At 45.2% G+C, this 14,377-nt stretch overlaps 1 protein-coding gene across 4 annotated transcripts in view; it reads left to right on the top strand.

Moving 5' to 3' along the window:
- The window catches only part of psda (pleckstrin and Sec7 domain containing a), a 171,662-nt gene that overhangs the window by 16,831 nt on the left and 140,454 nt on the right, over positions 1-14,377 (top strand). For 3 of the 4 annotated variants that reach the window (XM_075473492.1, XM_075473500.1, XM_075473510.1), the window contains exon 1: positions 8,525-11,011. The exons of the other annotated variant lie outside the window; for it this stretch is intronic. In XM_075473492.1, coding sequence (XP_075329607.1) covers positions 8,660-11,011 — 2,352 coding nt within the window. In that variant the 5' untranslated portion in view covers positions 8,525-8,659. Of the gene's footprint in view, positions 1-8,524; positions 11,012-14,377 lie in introns of those variants that run through there. 4 annotated transcript variants of the gene reach the window in all.

Here is a 14,377-nt window from a genome sequence, read left to right on the forward strand (position 1 = left end):
TAACGTTGGTTATAACGTTGGTTATAATGTTGGTTATAACGTTGGTTATAATGTTGGGTATAACGTTGGTTATAACGTTGGTTATAATGTTGGGTATAACGTTGTTTATAACGTTGGTTATAACGTTGGTTATAACGTTGGTTAATGTTGGGTATAACGTTGGTTATAATGTTGGTTAACGTTGGTTATAATGTTGGTTATAACGTTGGTTATAATGTTGGTTATAACGTTGGTTATAATGTTGGTTAACGTTGGTTATAATGTTGGTTATAACGTTGGTTAATGTTGGGTATAACGTTGGTTATAACGTTGGTTATAACGTTGGTTATAATGTTGGGTATAAGGTTGGTTATAACGTTGGTTTTAACGTTGGTTATAACGTTCGTTATAACGTTGGTTAATGTTGGGTATAACGTTGGTTAACGTTGGTTATAACGTTGGTTATAACGTTGGTTAATGTTGGGTATAACGTTGGTTAATGTTGGTTATAATGTTGGTTATAACGTTGGTTATAACGTTGGTTATAATGTTGGGTATAAGGTTGGTTATAACGTTGGTTATAACGTTGGTTATAATGTTGGGTATAAGGTTGGTTATAACGTTGGTTATAACGTTGGTTAACGTTGGTTATAACGTTGGTTATAACGTTGGTTAATGTTGGGTATAACGTTGGTTAACGTTGGTTATAACGTTGGTTAATGTTGGGTATAACGTTGGTTATAACGTTGGTTAATGTTGGTTATAATGTTGGGTATAACGTTGGTTATAACATTGGTTAATGTTGGGTATAACGTTGGTTATAACGTTGGTTAATGTTGGTTATAATGTTGGTTAATGTTGGGTATAACGTTGGTTATAATGTTGGTTAATGTTGGTTATAACGTTGGTTAATGTTGGTTATAATGTTGGTTAATGTTGGGTATAACGTTGGTTATAATGTTGGGTATAACGTTGGTTATAATGTTGGGTATAACGTTGGTTATAACGTTAGTTAATGTTGGTTATAACGTTGGTTATAACGTTGGTTAATGTTGGGTATAACGTTGGTTAATGTTGGTTATAATGTTGGTTATAACGTTGGTTAATGTTGGTTATAATGTTGGTTAATGTTGGTTATAATGTTGGTTAATGTTGGTTATAATGTTGGTTAATGTTGGTTATAACGTTGGTTATAACGTTGGTTATAATGTTGGTTAATGTTGGGTATAACGTTAGTTAATGTTGGTTATAACGTTGGTTATAACGTTGGTTAATGTTGGTTATAACGTTGGTTATAATGTTGGTTAATGTTGGTTATAACGTTGGTTAGTGTTGGTTATAACGTTGGGTCATTACCCAGGTGTACCACCCTTCCAGGTGTACCCGCCTCTCTCCCAGTGGTAGCCTGGATAGGCTCCAGCCCCCGATTTTAAACTGGTTTAAGCAGGAATAAAAGATAGATGGATGGATAAAAGTGATCATTCATTGATCATCGATCATCTTTCTGGTGTTACGTAATAACACCTCAGACATCCGAGTTGACAAACTACCATCAGGGTCTGAGTTGGGCTGTAACCTGCAGTCCTGTCGCTTTCTGCTGCCACTTGAAATGAGCAGATTCTGACACTCTAACTTCCTCTTGTGTTCTTTATCATTAATGAATGAACTGGGTAAAACATTGATGTTGGGCCTGTGATTTACAGCCTTTAGTCTGAGCTGTCGGATCAGAACTCCTCCACAGTCATATGCTGCTGCTGCTGCTGCATTTCCTGCAGCCTCTGGTGTTTTCATGTGAGCTCAGTCTGATCCAAACTGCTGACCTCCAACCAGACACAGCAAAACAACTGGTTTCTCCTCCTGCAGATTCACTGTAATCTAAACCAACAGACAGAAATGGGTTAGCCAGTCTCTGTCAGGGTTAGGGTTAGCCATTCTCTGTTAGGTAGAACACAGTAAGTGGAGCGTGGGCTGTGGAAAACTCGGCCATGTCTCTACTCAGAAAGTCCGCTGGGAGCAGCAGGAAATGAGGCCATTTAACTGGAAGGCGTGACAAGCCCTCAGAGGCTCGTTTGGTTGCTTCCTCACCTGAACAGCCTCCAGGCTGAATCTGTTTATAGACCAATCAAACCACTCGGTGCCGGCTGCTCCTGTCGGGCGATGGCCAAGGACACGAATGATGCAATTACTGCCTCATTTACCCAATCACAGGGCAGAACGCCTCATTTACCCAATCACAGGGCAGAACGCCTCATTTACCCAATCACAGGGCAGAATGCCTCATTTACCCAATCACAGGGCAGAACGCCTCATTTACCCAATCACAGGGCAGAACGCCTCATTTACCCAATCACAGGGCAGAACGCCTCATTTACCCAATCACAGGGCAGAACGCCTCATTTACCCAATCAGAGGGCAGAACGCCTCATTTACCCAATCAGAGGGCGGAACGCCTCATTTACCCAATCAGAGGGCGGAATGCCTCATTTACCCAATCAGAGGGCGGAATGCCTCATTTACCCAATCAGAGGGCAGAACGCCTCATTTACCCAATCAGAGGGCAGAACGCCTCATTTACCCAATCAGAGGGCGGAATGCCTCATTTACCCAATCACAGGGCAGAACGCCTCATTTACCCAATCAGAGGGCAGAACACCTCATTTACCCAATCAGAGCCAGGTGCTGGTTCCAGGCTGTTCCAGGTTGGTTTCCAGCTGGGTCGAGGTTGGTTCCAGGTTGGTTCCAGGCTGGTTTAAGGTTGGTTCCAGGTTGGTTCCAGACGTTTATTCCAGGCTGGTTTCAGGTTGGTTCCAGGTTGGTTCCAGGCTGGTTCCAGCTGGGTCGAGGTTGGTTCCAGGTTGGTTCCAGGCTGGTTTAAGGTTGGTTCCAGGTTGGTTCCAGACGTTTATTCCAGGCTGGTTTCAGGTTGGTTCCAGGTTGGTTCCAGGCTGGTTCCAGGCTGGGTCGAGGTTGGTTCCAGGTTGGTTCCAGGGTGGTTTAAGATTGGTTCCAGGCTGGTTTAAGGTTGGTTCCAGGCTGGTTTAAGGTTGGTTCCAGGTTGGTTCAAGACGTTGGTTCCAGACGTTGGATTGGCTCAAACAATTTAATTGAAAGAGGTTCTAGAAACCTCCAAAAGAACCCGTAGTTCCTCATTAATGACCATGAAAACCTAATAAACTGACGTAAAACCTTGTTGACCACTTAAACTGAGTCATGAACCCTAATGACGTCTTTCATTGCTCAAAGAATATCCTAAATCCTGTGAAAAACCAGTAGAACAAATATTTCTGATGGAGTCTTATTGTGAGAGGAGATCCTGACATCACTTGACCAATCAGAGATGTTCAGCACTGCAAACCCTTCCAGGAATACCCCTGAAACCATCTGGTTTATGCCCACATCCCTTTAGTGTGTGAATGATCCTCTGCTGATGGGTCAGGGGTTGTAAACACAACATTAAGACACCTTCGGACCTCCTTAGTGATGACTAAAAACTATTAGGTGATGACGAGACTGTTTGCAGGCCTCTAAGAACCTTCTTAATGAGCTGGATTTAGATTTAGATTTATTATGTGTTTGTCTATGTGTTTGTTATGTGCTGTGTGGATGACCAGGTGGCATTTAATTTCCCCATTGGGGATTAATAAAGTCTCTCATTATCATTATCATTAGATTTAGATTATCTTTCCAACTAAACATAGCTTCATCAGAGGAGCTTTATCATCCAGATGCTCTTTGGTTGGTTCCAGTTTGGTTCCAGACGTTGGTTCCATCCAGATGTTCTTTGGAAAACATCTGTTTCTACCGGAAATGGAGGCTGGCAGCACTTAAAGTTGCTGTGAGGTCTTGATTTGTATTCCCTATAACCACCGCTGGTGATGTTACGAATAACATAAGCTAGTCTTTGTTGTTGTTGTTGTTGTTTATTGCCTTGTGCATTACACGGTCAAACCGGTCAAACTGTAAACAAATAAATTTACAATATTTAGCATTTTATAGCATTCAAATAAACACAAATTAAAAAAAAAAATTATTTATTTATTTATTTTTTGGGGGCTTTTTATGCCTTTAATGATAGGACAGTTGGAGAGAGACAGGAATGCAAGGGGCAGAGAGAGGGGAGACATGCAGCAAAGGGCCGCTCGGTGCGGGACTCGAACCGGGGCCAGCTGCAGCGAGGACTGTAGCCTCTGTACATGGGGCGCCTGCTTAAAGCTGCATTCTGCAACTCTTTTTCAAGCATAATGCCTGGAACTGTCCGGGGATTCTGAAAGTAGTACATTAAATACCCCAATACAATAAAAAATGAGTTCTCTAGGTCCCCTATATGTCCCGCTAGGTCCCTCCAAAGCCAGCAGGTTTGTTTACAAAATTGCAGACCGGACCGGTAAAAGGTAACCAATCAGGTTACGAGCTGGGCTCTGCTGCCTGTCAATCACCGATTGTGCACGCGCGATACAAGGTAGGCTCGTCCCCACGCTTATTTATCTGGACTATTGAACTTCATTACGGGCTAGTCTACTTACTGTGTCTTCCATGATCGCAAATGACAGATGAGTTGATGAATGAGGAGTCGTGTAGGCGCATCTGGCGTGCACGTAGACGTGCACGAGTTCTCATGTGTTTTGATGGGGCGGGACAGGAAGTTGAATAACTTTTTATTTTTCGGTTAAAAAATAAGCATTTCTTGTATTTTGCAACTACGGAGGTCACCGTTTCCAACTTCAAGCGTTCTGATAGATCATGTAAACTCTTAAAATGCCAAAAATTAGGACTTTACGTATAACAACAACAAATCTTGCAGACTGCAGCTTTAACCCACTACGCCACCGACCGCCCCTAAACACAAATTTTAAACCGTACATTTTAAAGCTTCACAGTAAAACATGATCGTATCACAGCCAAAGTTGAGCTGGCTTTAACTCACATTTTACAACATTATGTGCCACATATAATTCCCCTTTGAACACATCACCCTCAATCTGTTTAATGCACTAAACAAGTGCTAGCATTTCGTTAACTAGCCGCTAACGTACAGAACCCTTTAAAGGATAAGACCGGTTTTTTGACATTGGGCCCTTGATTTCACATTATAACATGATGTTCTACTCACCCCTGCTTGTTGTTGAACATTTGGAGCTGTTCCGAAGATATTCGCGAGGCGTCTGGCTGCTCTCTTGAGATATTCGGCCATGAAACGGTTTCCTATGGGCAAGCTTATACAGGCACAAACTATGCTGTTTATAATTTATTATTTACTCTACACTAGCACTGATAACGTGGAGGTGCGTCGCTTACTTAAAAAAATCCGGGTTACTAATTTTGAATTTTAGCCGAATGAATAAAGAGGCAGCAGGTCTGTGGGCTGTCTGTGGCAGTAGCACGACGAGGACGTCAGTAACACCCACTTTACGACAAAAAAATTCAAAATTAGTAACCCGGATTTTTTTAAGTAAGCGACGCACCTCCACGTTATCAGTGCTAGTGTACAGTAATTAATAAATTATAAACAGCATAGTTTGTGCCTGTATGAGCTTGCCCATAGGAAACCGTTTCATGGCCGAATATCTCAAGAGAGCAGCCAGACGCCTCGCGAATATCTTCGGAACAGCTCCATATGACCAACAACAAGCAGGGGTGAGTAGAACATCATGTTATAATGTGAAATCAAGGGCCCAATGTCAAAAAACCGGTCTTATCCTTTAATAGCATAATACTAATCTGCCAAACAACCCATGCAGAAAAAGAACATTTACCGATTGTTTACAACGTTCAAAAATGAACTTACCACGTTGGGCAATGTATCAGAATGTAAGTCAAAGTATTCTTCGGTTTCATGTAGCTGGTGTGCTTCTTTAAATGACGGCAAAGAAGTTCCAGTTTTATCCCGTTTTATCCCGTTTTTATTTTCTTAACTACCTCACTTCCGATTTTCGTCAAGACCCAAAATCGATGCGATCTAAACAAAAGATACAACCTCCCTGGAGGAGTGGAAAGGAGTGAACACAACAGATGATGCATCAACCAATCAGATCGTTTTCTCTGTTGGGTTTTCATTTTAGACCGTTTCAGTGGCCCATTGTACGTTTTCTCCTTTCCAAATGTGTGTTTGGATCACCATAACTCTAACACAACTTCACTTTGTTGCATAGAAAAAATACCCGAACAGAACAGAACTGCATCACTGCTTCTATTCAATCTGTTCAACTTTGACACTGATTATTTCTTGTGGTTTTAATCCAAAGTTGTCCCATGAGCGTCACACCTCGACAGAAGTGTTGAATAGCAAAGTTTTTTTTTAAAGAAACCTTATTCACTGAGCAGCTTCCCCCTCCGTTTCCTCGCTCTAACTCTAGAAATGTGGAGGTCTGTGGTGTCTGAGTTGTCTTTTGCCTCTCTTGAATAAGATATGAGGGGTCTTTGGTTTCTGGCCCAGTTGGTCTGACCTACATGGAGGATTCGCAGAGATCTGCTGAAGTGTAAAAGGTCAAACGGGACCATCAGCCTGAAGGGTTTTGGTTAGTAGGGTAGAAAACCTCCTTTAGTCACACTTGGGCTCATAAAAATAACGTTTTATCTGAAATCTTATCGGTAGCTGCTGGAGACATCTGAGGCCGTTTTCTTGTTAATGTTGGGAGCAGTTCTACATCTGCCCGAAGGATTAACAAGACTCGAGATGAGGCTGAAGTGTGGTTTAATTTAATTTCAGGGGTCTTTCCTTTCAGTCTCAAACAGCACGTCTTTCACACAACCTACACCTGTTTGAGATGTTTGTGAATAAGAACAAACCCTAACCCTAGAGGGAGATATAAATTACTTTCAGTCTGTTTCCACCTGCTTATGAAAGATTAAAACCATTAAAGAGTGTGTTGTAAGGTCATGAACAAAGACTAGCTGAGATTGACTGTAGGGCTTGGCGATTTGGCCTAAAAATAAAATCTCGATTTTTATTTTTTTATTTTTTTATTTTTTTATTTTTTTATTTTCTTTTCGAACTAATGGACGATTTTGGATTTAAAGCTCGATTTTTTTTTTTCTGTTTTTTTTCTGTTTTTTTCTAAACAAATCAGACCAAGGCAAAATTTAAATACATATTTTCTTTATTGGCACAATTGAGAATTACCAAGTAGTCTAGGCCTATGTGAACAAATCAGTTCAAGAATAAAAAAACAAAAAATGAAATAAAAACAGCACCACTTTCAAATTTTAATCATGCAGGCCATCCCTGAAAGTGGTGGAATAATAAACGATGTTTTGCAGCTGCTCTGCGACTGTAGCTCTTGTTTTGTTATATAAACTGGGCAACTGTGGCGAAATGCCTGCGGCGGGGCAGTTGATACTTCGGGTTTATCGTTTGCAGCATCTTAATGAACCCGTCTTTTTTTCTCCGGTATAGACGGGGACCATATCTGTTGCTATGTAATATGTCACCACATCTGTGATGGCCTGCCAAAGGGACCCTTTCTTGTCATAAGGAAGTGCTGGAATAAGTTTGTTGTGTTCCCGTGTTCTTTCTACAAACTTTCCACAGAACAGTTGTTTGTTCCATGTCTGACCGCTTGTACCCGAACTCACTTCCATACAACCGAAGGAGAACCATTTTTAGGAAGCAGTTCTTCTTCATCTCTGTTTGTTGACATTTTTATTGCACGCTACGTCTGTCGGTGCCGCGGGGAATGTGATCGTATTTAGGCAAAGTGAGAGAGGAGGCTTCTACGGAGTCCCTTAAAGCAAAACAAATCTGCGGAGTCTATAAATGTTTTTGCGGTTTAATATTTAACCCTCCTGTTGTCTTGTTTAACCTTCCTGTTGTCTTGCGGGTCAAAAGTGAGCCACGACCATGTTTAGCTGTAGAAAAAATACCTTAAACTATCTTTTTCCAACTTGAAATGTTATGACTTTTCCTAAAGGGACCCCATCATTAGAAAAAGTCATACTTTATTTTTGTTTATGTTCCCATGTGGGCTGTACACCACTAGGGTACAAAGATTGTCTTATGGGTCATTTCTGACCCGTGAATTATAAAAACATTTAAACAGCAGAAAAAAGTTCACTGTTTTTTTCCCTTTCAATATAATTAATTCAGAAGTAATTACTTCACATTTATATAATAGCAATAATAAACATTTATTATGTAAAAGAAAACTGATAAAACAAGAAAACTGTTGGTCCAACTGACAGTTGGTTTGTCGTTTAAAAAAGAAAAAAAAAGTGTAATCCTGAAAACTGGTGATTGTCTTTTTGTATTGTGTAACAAAAAATACATGATAAAAAATGTATTGAATTGAGTTGAATAGATCAATAACAGGTGGTTTCATCATACAAAATAGATTTGGGATTTAAAATTCAATTAAGTTGCTTTATTTTGGGGCTTTGGTAGGGCGGCTCATTTTTGACCCGTAGGACAAAGGGAGTAAACACAATGTTAAGATCGCACAAAGGGTTAAACCGAAAAAATGGCCCAGCCCTAATTGACTGGGATGTTTCTCATGCTGTAAAAGCTGAACTGCATCGTTTTAACTCTGTGTTTTCTTGTCGCTGCAGGTTTTAGGTCTGGATGAAGGATGGAGCTGGTCGTCCACTCCTGCCTCTGACCCTCGCTGAAGACCTCAGACGAGCTCTGTTTTTTGGTCCCAGGATGCCGATGGATCCTCTGCACCAATAGCATATTTAGGAGGCAGACATGTCTCAGGCGGCTAAGTTTCTCCACCTCTATGTGGAGGTGAGATCTGTTTCTGAGGAGGATGACGACAAGATGTCGGGTCGAAGCGAAGATGGGACTGGTCACCTGATGCTGCAGTGCCCAGACGTCCTTTCTCACTCCGCCCGCTCCAGTCCTAATCGCAGTCCAGATCTTTCCCCCGTCGTTCAGAATCAAACGGGCACTGGGAACCACAGCTTCCCACTCTCAAATTCATCTCCCAGGCACAGACAGGATACATCCTATGACAGTCTCGGTCAATTACTTGCAGTCCTTGCACCCAAAACATCCAATTCAGGTCCTCATCATGACTCAACTGGACGCACCTGTTCCCATGACGTGGATCCATACCAGAGAAGTGCGCTTATCCCCCCAACATCTACATCCTGCTGTAGGCTGACTGTACCCTCCACCCCCAACACCAAACGTAGGTTGCATGAGGTCCCAGGGGTGGTGGATGAGGAGGGGAAGACGTCTGTGGTTTCCTTTGGGTACATAGAGAAAGCAAGTGTTCACAGCACGGCGAGACGGTGTAACTCTGTGTCCATAAATGAGCCAGAAAATCCCCTCCAGGCTTATCTCCAAAAGAGGATGAGCGATCCAGTGTGGTACAATGATCAGCCATCGCAGGGTGATGCATTCCACAGTCACCCCTACCCATCTCACAATGAGTCCCACCGGGGCTTGCCTTACTTACCGAAGGCTGCCGTGGAAGGAGTTGCTAGAGATGCCACCTACAGGGCCTTACAGGAGTTTGGATCACCAGAGCTCAGGCGCAGATTTGTAGGTCACAGTCCAGATGCCTACAGTCCAACCTTGCCACGGCACTACCAGTCTCCTCGCTGCCGGTCTTTGGGGGGGTCCCCTATCCTGTCCCGTAGTTCCCTCACCCTGCCATCCAATAAACAACTCCTCGATCTGGACCAGAGAGTCTGCCATAGCTCATTGAATGGATTACCCAGAAGTCCTGCCTCTGACCACTTGTGTGCCCAAAGTGGTCACTCGTCAGTGGCTCCGACCTCAACGCCTGGCTACCACGCCCCAACCCAAAGCCAGCAGAGGCCATGGGTGGGAGTGGAAAGCCCCAGGCTGTCCAGCAAGTTTCACCCACCTTTACCTGCGGGGAGACCCACAGATATCCAGCATGAGATCCCAACAAGCATGTTCCCCACGAGCAGCTCTTCCAGGACTAACTACCAAACTGGGAACTTTCACCAAAGTGTTAATCTTAGTGAAATTGCTAAAGTCGCCAACATCAATCGCAATGCCACAGACGGTATGCTCTGCATCGCTGATGACAACTTGAACAATAAGCTTTTCTATAGACCATCACGCTGTAGTAGCAGAGCCAGTGAGGTAGACAGCTCTATCAGTGACAGGAGAAGTGTGTCCCCATCCTCAAATCCGGAATTTGATTGTAAGGTAACTGGTGAGGCTAACAAATTATTTGCAGATAAACACACTTCCTCTCCGACTCCCTCTCAAGATGAGTCTCTAAGGTCTGAGAGTCCCAGGACTGGAGAACTATTTCCAAAAGAATCCCAACCATTCGCCACTCCTCATTGGCGAAACTCCATTGATCCTTTGCAGGTGGACACCCAAAACAACAACAGGAAAACAGGACCGCCTCTGCCTCGGACTAAACCAGGAAGCATTTCTCCTTTACTGTCCCAAAGAGGCCTCTCTGCACCAGCATCTCCTGCCTTGTCTGCACAGTTGCATCGTACAGTTGCCTCTCAGTCACCGGTACTTTACCAAAGACAGAAACAGTGCTCATCCCCTACTAAAGACATGTCTACTTTGCATCGCTACCAGCCACCACAGTACACTGGAGACCAGAAATCCCCATGCATGGAACGTTGGCAGTATAATCACCTCTTTGAAAGATCACTCAAAGCCAGTCCCGAGCTCACCGGGAGACACCCGTCCAATCAAAGTGCTGAAGGTCTGCCTGTGAGCTGGACATCCAGGCAGCATGAGTGGAAAGAGGCCAGACTGGCCCATGATGGAGGTGAACCCCGCGAAGAAAACAACAACCCGTCTTCCTCCAGAATTCATATTCAGAGTAAAGAGGAATACGGTCAGATGGATGGAGGACGCAAAGCGATCCAGACACAGTTGGTACAGGAGTACCAAAGACTGGTTCTGGGCATGTCCAAGGATCCAAGAGAGACTCGGGATCATAATGGGGCCACTGGCGCCTCCTCTCAGAGCTCCAGTGGTGTGACCGGCAGCCTGGGGGACAGTTTGCTGCTGGAGCGAAATGGCAGTTTGTCCCCTGAAACCTCGAGTCAGTCGAGCCACGATACGGCAGACGGTGGCTCTGAGATGCAGGTTTGCCGGAAAGGAGGGTGATGAGAGTCTGGTTGGATGAGAAAGCTTTGGGTGGAGCAGAGATTGTGTTTGTTTTGAATCTTTACATCCGTAGTTATAATAACTGTGTACAAAGCTAAAACAGCAAATTATGTTAAAATGTTCTGTAACATAAACACTGATTATACTGAATCTGTGACAGAAAGTTTCCTCCCACCCTTCTGTTAGTTTGTGTTTCTTGCTCTCAGTGTGTTTTCATCTAGTTTCTGCCTTCAGTTATGGAAGGAATACATCATTCTCTAAGATGGACAAAGAAAGCTTTACATCATGAAGCTTATTGCTCTTATGGCTAAAACTCCTGAAGTATGTGTAAACATTTTAAACATCAGAAATACATCAAAATACTAATTTATCTACAGAAACGCAGACTATTTATATATAGTTTGTGAAACATTCAGAAAAACCTAAAGCAGTGTTTCCCAACCCTGGTCCTGAAGGCACACCTGCCCTGCATTCTCCACAGAGTCCGACACATCTGATGCAACCCTGGTCACCTCTAGGGTTATCTTCAGGGTTACCTTGAGGATCCCCTTGAGGGTTACCTTGATGGTCACCTTGATGGTTACCTTGAGGGTCCCCTTTAGAGTTACCTTGAGGGTTACCTCTAGGTTTACCTTGGGGGTCACCTTTAGGGTCACTTTGAGGGTTACCTCGAGGGTCACCTTGATGGTCACCTTGATGGTCACCTTGATAGTCACCTTGAGGATCCCCTTGAGGGTTACCTTGATGGTCACCTTGAGGGTCACCTCGAGGGTTACCTTGATGTCACCTTGATGGTCACCTTGAGGGATACCTTGATGGTCCCCTTGAGGGTTACCTTGATGGTCCCCTTGAGGGTTACCTTGAGGGTCACCTTGAGGGTCCCCTTGAGGGTCACGTTGAGGGTTACCTCGAGGGTCACCTTGATGGTCCCCTTGGTGGTCACCTTGAGGGTCCCCTTGAGAGTTACCTTGATGGTCACCTTGAGGGTTACTTTGAGGGTCCCCTTGAGGGTCACTTTGAGGGTCCCCTTGAGGGTACCCCTGAGGGTCACCTTGAGGGTTACCTTGATGGTCACCTTGAGGGTCACCTTGAGGGTTACCTTGATGGTCACCTTGAGTGTTACTTTGAGGGTACCTTGGGGGTTACCTTGAGGGTTACTTTGAGGGTCCCCTTGAGGGTTACGATGGTCACCTTGAGGGTTACCTTGATGATCACCTTGATGGTCCCCTTGAGGGTTACCCTGAGGGTCCCCTTGAGGGTTACCTTGATGGTCACCTTGATGGTCACCTTGAGGGTCCCCTTGAGGGTCACCTTGATGGTCACCTTGATGGTCACCTTGATGGTCACCTTGATGGTCACCTTGAGGATCCCCTTGAGGGTTACCTTGATGGTCACCTTGAGGGTCACCTCGAGGGTTACCTTGATGTCACCTTGATGGTCACCTTGAGGGATACCTTGATGGTCCCCTTGAGGGTTACCTTGATGGTCTCCTTGAGGGTTACCTTGAGGGTCACCTTGAGGGTCCCCTTGAGGGTCACGTTGAGGGTTACCTCGAGGGTCACCTTGATGGTCACCTTGGTGGTCACCTTGAGGGTCCCCTTGAGAGTTACCTTGATGGTCACCTTGAGGGTTACTTTGAGGGTCCCCTTGAGGGTCACTTTGAGGGTCCCCCTGAGGGTTACCTTGATGGTCACCTTGAGGGTTACTTTGAGGGTCCCCTTGAGGGTCACTTTGAGGGTCCCCTTGAGGGTACCCCTGAGGGTCACCTTGAGGGTTACCTTGATGGTCACCTTGAGTGTTACTTTGAGGGTACCTTGGGGGTTACCTTGAGGGTTACTTTGAGGGTCCCCTTGAGGGTTACGATGGTCACCTTGAGGGTTACCTTGATGATCACCTTGATGGTCCCCTTGAGGGTTACCCTGAGGGTCCCCTTGAGGGTCACCTTGATGGTCTCCTTGAGGGTTACCTTGAGGGTCACCTTGAGGGTCCCCTTGAGGGTCACGTTGAGGGTTACCTCGAGGGTCACCTTGATGGTCACCTTGGTGGTCACCTTGAGGGTCCCCTTGAGAGTTACCTTGATGGTCACCTTGAGGGTTACTTTGAGGGTCCCCTTGAGGGTCACTTTGAGGGTCCCCCTGAGGGTTACCTTGATGGTCACCTTGAGGGTTACTTTGAGGGTCCCCTTGAGGGTCACTTTGAGGGTCCCCTTGAGGGTACCCCTGAGGGTCACCTTGAGGGTTACCTTGATGGTCACCTTGAGTGTTACTTTGAGGGTACCTTGGGGGTTACCTTGAGGGTTACTTTGAGGGTCCCCTTGAGGGTTACGATGGTCACCTTGAGGGTTACCTTGATGATCACCTTGATGGTCCCCTTGAGGGTTACCCTGAGGGTCCCCTTGAGGGTCACCTTGATGGTTACCTTGATGATCACCTTGATGGTTACCCTGAGGGTCACCTTGATGGTCACTTTGAGGGTCACCTTGAGGGTTACTCTGAGGGTCCCCTCGAGGGTTACCTTGATGGTTACTTTGAGGGTCCCCTCGAGGGTTACCTTGATGGTTACTTTGAGGGTCCCCTTGAGAGTTACCTTGATGGTCACCTTGAGGGTTACTTTGAGGGTCCCCTTGAGGGTCACTTTGAGGGTCCCCTTGAGAGTTACCTTGATGGTCACCTTGATGGTTACTTTGAGGGTCCCCTTGAGAGTTACCTTGATGGTCACCTTGAGGGTTACTTTGAGGGTCCCCTTGAGGGTCACCTTGAGGGTCACTTTGAGGGTCCCCCTTAGGGTTACCTTGATGGTCACCTTGATGGTCCCCTTGAGGGTTACCCTGAGGGTCCCCTTGAGGGTCACCTTGAGGGTTACCTTGATGGTCACCTTGATGGTCCCCTTGAGGGTTACCCTGAGGGTCCCCTTGAGGGTCACCTTGATGGTTACCTTGATGGTCCCCTTGAGGGTCACCTTGATGGTTACCTTGATGATCACCTTGATGGTTACCCTGAGGGTCACCTTGATGGTCACTTTGAGGGTCCCCTTGAGGGTCACCTTGATGGTCACCTTGAGGTTCCCCTTTAGACTTACCTTGAGGGTTACCTCTAGGGTTACCTTGATGGTCACCTTGAGGGTTACCTTTAGGGTCTCCTTGAGGGTTACCTTGATGGTCCCCTTGAGGGTTACCCTGAGGGTCCCCTTGAGGGTTACCTGGATGGTCACCTTGAGGGTTACTTTGAGGGTCACCTTGAGGGTTACTTTGAGGGTCCCCTTGAGGGTCACCTTGATGGTCACCTTGAGGGTCACCTTTAGGGTCACTTTGAGGGTTACCTCGAGGGTCACCTTGATGGTCACTTT

This window comes from Odontesthes bonariensis, chromosome 2 (genome assembly GCF_027942865.1).
Source record: "Odontesthes bonariensis isolate fOdoBon6 chromosome 2, fOdoBon6.hap1, whole genome shotgun sequence".
NCBI classification, from domain to species: Eukaryota; Metazoa; Chordata; class Actinopteri; order Atheriniformes; family Atherinopsidae; genus Odontesthes; species Odontesthes bonariensis.